This window comes from Penaeus vannamei, chromosome 23, assembly GCF_042767895.1.
Source record: "Penaeus vannamei isolate JL-2024 chromosome 23, ASM4276789v1, whole genome shotgun sequence".
Lineage (NCBI taxonomy): Eukaryota > Metazoa > Arthropoda > Malacostraca > Decapoda > Penaeidae > Penaeus > Penaeus vannamei.
In genome coordinates this window covers 37,095,481-37,102,980 of record NC_091571.1, presented here as the reverse complement: position 1 = coordinate 37,102,980, position 7,500 = coordinate 37,095,481, and the positions used below count along the sequence as shown (strand labels likewise).

The 7,500-nt window shown below is 41.2% G+C and overlaps 1 protein-coding gene across 1 annotated transcript in view; it reads right to left on the bottom strand.

Annotated features, from left to right (window-relative positions):
- LOC113809014 (apolipophorins) overlaps positions 1 to 7,500 on the bottom strand; it is a 72,903-nt gene that overhangs the window by 63,044 nt on the left and 2,359 nt on the right. Inside the window, exon 2 of the mRNA XM_070137311.1 lies at positions 6,171 to 6,248. Coding sequence (XP_069993412.1) covers positions 6,171 to 6,248 — 78 coding nt within the window. The remainder of the gene's footprint in view (positions 1 to 6,170; positions 6,249 to 7,500) is intronic.

The following is a 7,500-nucleotide window of genomic DNA, read 5'->3' as shown; positions in this document are numbered from 1 at the left end:
ACACACACACATGCACGCACGCACGCACATACATACATACACACGCACACACACATACATACATACACACACACACATGCACGCACATACATACATACACACATATATGGTGGCAGAGAGAGAGAGAGAGAGAGAGAGAGAGAGAGAGAGAGAGAGAGAGAGAGAGAGAGAGAGAGAGAGAGAGAGAGAGAGAGAGAGAGAGAGAGAGGGGATAGATGAGAGCGAGGGAGAGAGAGAGGAAGGGAGAGGGAGAGAGGGAGAGAGAGAGAGAGAGAGAGAGAGAGAGAGAGAGAGAGAGAGAGAGAGAGAGAGAGAGACAGACACACAGAGAGAGAGAGAGAGAGAGAGGGAGGGAGGGAGGAGGGAGGGAGGGAGAGAGGGAGAGAGAGAGAGAGAGAGAGAGAGAGAGAGAGAGAGAGAGAGAGAGAGAGAGAGAGAGAGAGAAGAGAAGAGAGAGAGAGACAGAGACAGAGACAGAGAGAGAGAGAGAGAGAGAGAGAGAGAGAGGGAGAGCGGGAGAGAGAGAGAGAGAGAGAGAGAGAGAGAGAGAATAACTTGCCAAATCAAATATAAAAAGAAAGGGTGGAGATACCGTAAATAAATAATAAATAATAATAATAATAATAAACAGAAAGAAAGAAACAAAAAAATATAGAAACATGAAAAACAAGAACAGGGATAACATACGGTGCAAAAGAGTCAGGTAGAAAAAAAGAGATCATATCTTCCAGTAAAAATTCGATAAAAAATTACCCTTCTGTGAATCAGTATTACGAGGAATTTTAACTTCTGATAATGCTATCTCAACCACTCTTCCTTTCTCCTCTCATTATCTCTCTATCTCTCTATCGATCTACTATCCATCTACCTTTATCTGTGTCTTTCTGGGCGCACACGTACAAACACACACATACACAGATATATATATGTGTGTGTATATAATTGCAGGCAGATGTAATGCACGAATGAAAGTAAACAAACATATACGAATCTATATCTCCCATTTATCAATCAATCTATCTACTTCCCACTTCCCTCCTTCCACCCGTTCCCCTCTCACTCTTCCACCCCCCTACCACCTCCCTCCTCCCCCTTTTCTATCTCCACGCCCTCCCACTTCCCCCTTTTCCTCCTCCCCCTTTTGAACCTCCACCCCCCCCTTTTCCTCCTTCCCCTCTCACCTCCCCCTTCCCCCTTCCACCTCCCCTCTCTCCCCCTTCCACTTACCAATTTTCCCTCCTCTCCCCCTCCCTCACCTCTTCCTCTTCCACTTCCCAATTTTCCACCTCCTCCCTCCACCCCCACTTCCCCTTTTTCCTCCTCCCCCCTTTCCAGCCTTCTACCCTCTCCATCTCCCCCCTCCCACCTCTCACCTCCCTCTCCCCCCTCCCACCTCCCCCAAGCCAGGCCGAGACGAAGACCAAGGCTGAAAAAGGAGTCATCTGCAGGACATCAAAGTCAGAGATCAGGTTAACCCCGCCTGGCCTGCTTAGCACTCGGGTAAGGTTAGGTCAGTGCTCCCGGGTGTCTGGATAGGAAGGGTAGGGTAGGTAGGATAGAAGGGGTGGATGAGGAGGGAGGGAGGAAGGGAGGGAGGGAGGGAGGGAGGGAGGGAGAGAGAGAGGGAGGGAGGGGGAGAGGGAGGGAAGGAGGGGGGGAGGGAGGGAGGGAGGGAGGGAGGGAGGAGAGAGGGAGGGAGAGAGAGAGGGAGGGAGAGAGAGAGAGGAGGGAGAGAGAGAGAGGGAGGAGAGAGAGGGAGAGAGAGAGAGGAGGGAGAGAGAGAGAGAGAGAGAGAGAGAGAGAGAGAGAGAGAGAGAGAGAGAGAGAGAGAGAGAGAGAGAGAGAGAGAGAGGAGAGAGAGGAGAAGGAGGGAAGGAGAGTAGAAGAGAAGGACGAGGAGAGAGAGAGAGAGAAGAAAGGGATAGATAGGATAGAAGGACAAACAGAAAGAAGAGGAAGATGGAAGAGGGGAAAGAAAGAGGGTAGATAAAAAGGGTAGTTGATGAAGAGGGAGAAAAAGCATAGACAGAAAGAAAAGGACGATGGATAAGGAGAGAAAGACAGAAAGAGAGATAGATAGATAGATAGAGAGAGAGAGAGAGAGAGAGAGAGAGAGAGAGAGAGAGAGAGAGAGAGAGAGAGAGAGAGAGGGAGGGAGGGAGGGAGGGAGGGAGGGAGGGAGGGAGGGAGGGAGGGAGGGAAGGGAAAGGGAAAGAAAGAGAGAGGGAGGGAGGGTAAGAGAAAGACAGAGAAGGCTAGAAAGAAAGAAAGAAAAGAGAGATTAAATGATTGTCGGGAAAAAGAGAGAGAAAAAAATCACAGCAAGCAAAATGCAATGACGAAGGAGGGAAGAGCCAAAAGAGAATAAAGAGGCATAGACGAGATAATAGGAGTAAAGAGGGACGCGAGACAAACAAGGGACAGAGAAGAGATAGAATAATTCGAGGAAACAGGATAATACAGGATAATAGGAGAAAGAGAAGAGGACGTGAGTAAGACAAGAGGATAAAAAGAGGAACACACGAGGTCAAAGGAAAAAAGAAGAAAATAGAGAAAGGAGACGAAGGAATATGAATAAAAACAAAAATGACAATAAACAGGGTGCTAATAGAAGAACGGAGAACAAGGGGGTAAACACATAACAATAACAAAGCAAAGAAGCAGATAAAGACATACACGAAGAAACGTGGATAAAGAAAGAGAATAAGAAGAAAACAGAAAGAACGTACGAAGGTGTAGATATAAAGACAAAAGGATAAAAGTGGAAATAATAGAAAGGGAAAGAAAAGGATATAGACACGAAACAAAGGAATAAGAGCAAAGAGGAGAAAGAGAGGGAGAGGAGAAAGAGAGAAGACAAAAGGATAAATGCGGAAATAAGAGAAAAGGAAAGAAAAGGATATAGATACGAAACAAAGGAATAAGAGCAGAGAGAAGAAAGAGAGAAGACAAAATGATAAAAATGGAAATAATAAAAGAAGAAGAAGGATATATACACGGAACAAAGGAGGAAAAGAGAGAGAAAGACGAAGAGGAAAGGGAAAAGACAATATGATAAAAGCGGAAATAGCTGAAAATGAAAAGAAAAATAACAGCAAAATAACAAACAAAAACAGAAATAAGAAACACATATACAAGAAACAAAGAACAATAACAGAAGAAGAGAAAAGAGAAGCGGAGGAGAGAGAGAGAAAGAAAACAAGAAGAGAGAATGAAGCGAGAAGAGAAACGAAGGAGAGAGAGAGAAAAAAAAACAAGAATAGAGGAAGAAGAGAAAAGAGAAGCCAATGAGAGAAAGAGAGAGAGGGAGAGAGATACAGAGAGAGATAGAGATAGAGATTGAGACAGAGAGAGAGAGAGAGAGAGACAGAGAAAGAGAGAGAGAGAGAGACAGAGAGAGAGAGAGAGGAGAGAGAAAGAAAGAGAAAGAGAAAGAGAGAGAGAGAGAGAGAGAGAGAGAGAGAGAGAGAGAGAGAGAGAGAGAGAGAGAGAGAGAGAGAGAGAGAGAGAGAGAGAAATATATATATAGAGAGAGAAATAGAGAGAGAGAGAGAGAGAGAAATATAGATAGAGAAATATATAGATAGACAGATAGACAGAGAAAAAGAGAAAGAGAGAGAGAGAGAGAGAGGAATCGAAGAGAGGGCAAAGCTCGACCTGACGAGAAGCTGACGGCGCCGGCTGACAGGTGACACTCCCAGAGGCATCCCAGACCCTCCTGAGAAGAGGCTGGCGAAGACGCATAAGGAGATGAAGAAGGTGAGGAGGAGGACGTGATAAAAGACAGGAGAAGAGAGGAAGAGGTGATAAGTGATATAAATAGAATTCGGTCGACGTATAAGGAGGTAGAGGAAAAGGATAATGAGATTCTTACAACTTTACGATAGATAAGTAGATAAATTAGATAAGAATAAATGTAAATGAAAATAAGAGAGTAGATAAATTAGATAGAAATAACCGTAAATAAAAAATAATAGAATGGATAAACAGATAAACACGAGAAGATAAATATAGAATAAATAGTAAATAATATACAGATAAACGAAATAAGAAAAAAATATATAGATAAATGAAATAAAACAATATATAGATAAATGAAATAAAACAATATATAGATAAATGAAATAAAACAATATATAGATAAATGAAATGAAACGAAAATGGATATAAACAAAAGAATAATAAAAGAAAATTAAAAACTCAACATCTTAATATCACATAAACAACATTTCAACACTCCAAAAAAGGACTAAAAAAAACAAACGTCGGCAACGTTACCAAGGGTGTTAAGGGTGTAAAACGAGAAGACACAGGGCTATCCCAGGGTAACTTTACACCCTTGTTAGCACTCACTTAGGCTGACCTGGGGGGAGGCGGGGTCAACAGGTCACACGCGGGAGGTGGGGGGGTGGAGGAGGGAGAGGAGGAGGAGAGAGGGAGGAAGAGGAGGAGGAGGGTGGGGGTGGGGGGGAGGGAGAGAGGAGAGGAGAAGAGAGGAGAAGGAGAGGAGGAGTGGGGGGGGGGGTGGGAGGGAGGAGAGGGAGAGGAGAGAGAAAGAAAGAGAGAGAGAGAGAGAGAGAGAGAGAGAGAGAGAGGGAAGGGAGGGAGAGGGAGAGAGAGAGAGAGAGAGAAAGAGAGAAAGAGAGAAAGAGAGTGAGAGAGAGAGGAGAGAGAGGAGAGAGAGAGAGAAGAGAAGAAAAGAGAGAAGAGAGAGAGAGAGAGAGAGAGAGAGAGAGGGAGAGAGGAGAGAGAGAGAGAGAGAGAGGAGAGGAGAGAGAGTGAGAGAGAAGGGAAGGGAGAAGAAGAGGAGAGAAGAATGAGGAAAGGGAGAAGAAAAAAGAAACAAAAAAACCAGACGGGAGGAATGAGAGAGAAAAAAGGAGTGTAGAAGAGGGAGAGAGAGACGGCAGAACAGGAGGAGAAAGAGAGGGAAGGTAGGAAGAAGAGAGAAAGATGATAGAGTCGAACTGACGACAGGAAGTAAAATAAGAGAAGTAGAAGACGAGGAAAAGGTGAGGAGGAGAGAAGAGTTGAGGAGATAGAGCCAGGACGAGAGGAATGGGGAAGAGGAAGAGAGAAAACGAGAAAAAGGAAATTAAGAGAAAAATAAGGAGAAGGGGAGAGGTCTCAAGTCTAGCTAAGGTCACATGTCACACACACACACACACACAGACACACACACACACACACGCGCACACACACACACACACAGACACACACACACACACATAGACACACACACACGCACACAAACGCACGTACGCACATATATACATAAAGGTAAGTAAAAATTTCATATATATTTTCCAAGAAGCGTTAACAATTAATATCACTAACGATTTTGTTACTATGATAAGACGTCAAATTCAGAAACGTTAGAAATTGATCTTTTATGTAAGCAACGTGATTTAAATATTTCTGCCTCATCTACAACTCCTATGCAGGCATTTGATGGAAAACAAAATCTCAAACATACATATATATAAACCAAATATATAGTGACATACCCAAATAAAACGCACACAGGTATACGTACAAACACATGGATGCACGTACACAGGAGATATACACAAAGTAATTCAAAACACACACACACACAATCAAGCTCACTCTTTCTCTCTCTCTCTCTCACACACACACACTCAACCTCATTCTCTCTCACACACACACACACACACAGCTTCACTCTCTCTCTCTCTGTCTGTCTCTCTCTCACACACACACACTGAAGCTCACTCACTCTCTCTCTCTTTTTTCTATGTCTCTCTCACACACATACCCAAACCCACTCCATCCCCATGCCCCCACACCCACCCCACCCCAACCACCCACCCCCACACTCACAACCACCCACCCCACATCCACACTCACCCACCCCTACACCCACGCCCAACCCCAAAACCACCCCCACCCCCACACTCACACCCACAACCACACCCACACCCACGCTCACACCCACAACCACCCACCCCCACCCCCACCCCAACCCCCACACCCACAACCACCCAACACTCCCACCCACCCCCACCCACTCACACCCACATCCACCCACACCCCCACACTCACACCCACAACCACCCACCCCACCCCTACACCACCCCACCCCCACACCCACAACCACCCACCCTACCCCACACTCACACCCACAACCCCACCCACACGCAACTTACCATCACAGCGAACAGGATCCGCCTCACACAGATGTTGACTCGTTGGCTCGTCATCCACAAGGTTCGTTTCGCCGATAACTGAAAAAAAAAATAAAAAAAAAAATAAAAAAAATATCCAACATGAAAAATAAATTCAATTCAGTGAAATAAACCATTAATTTGTATCCAATGGAAGAGCTAAGGAGGAGAATCTTAATGAATGGGTTTGTAATATCAATGGTTTGAATGTAATTTTGTGACTATTGGTAAAAATCATGAAACTGTTTTTAGAAATCATGTTAATAATCAAAATTCCTATTATTATCAATATAATTTTAATCATATAGGTTATTATTATTGTTATTGTTATCGTGATTGTTTTTCTTATTAATCTTATCATCATTATCATTACCATTATTATTATCATCCTCATTATTATCATAATGATGTTGATGATGATCATTATCGTTATCAACATTAATTCACTATCACTAATATTATCATGATTATTATTGTTATTATCATTATTATTATCATTACTATTATATTCATTATCATTAACATTATCATAAGTAGTTGCAGTATTACTGTTATTATCATCATTAATATTAATAGTATCATAATCATTATTATCATAACTATCGTCATCTTAATCATCATCTCCACTATCATCTTAACGATAACGATGGTGATGATGATTAAGGTAATAACAATAATAATAATGATGATGATAATGATAATGATAATAACAATACTACTACTACTACTAATAATAATAACAATGACAATGACAACAACGACAATAATAATAATAGCAATAATACTAATAATGATAATAATAATAATAATAACAAATATGATAATGACACTATCAATGATGATAACAACAGCATCCACAACAACATCACAAACATATAAAAAATACCAACAACACCAAACAAAATACCTTTCCAAATACCACCATGAAATCCCAAAACAACCCTAAGGAACATCAAAATATAATACAAATAAAACACGAAAATATAAGATATAAAAAAGACGAAAATATGATATAAAAAACACGAAAATATAAAGTATAAAAAACACGAAAATATGAAATATAAAAACACGAAAATGCCATATTTAAAAACACGAATATATAATATAAAAAAACGAAAATATAATATATAAAAACACGAAAATACAATATACAAAAACACGAAAATACAATATATAAGTAACACGAAAATACAATATACAAAAAACACGAAAATATAATATAATATAGAATAATATAATATAAAATATAATATAAAACAAAATAATAATATAACATAAAACAAAATATAACATACAACAAAATCTAATATAA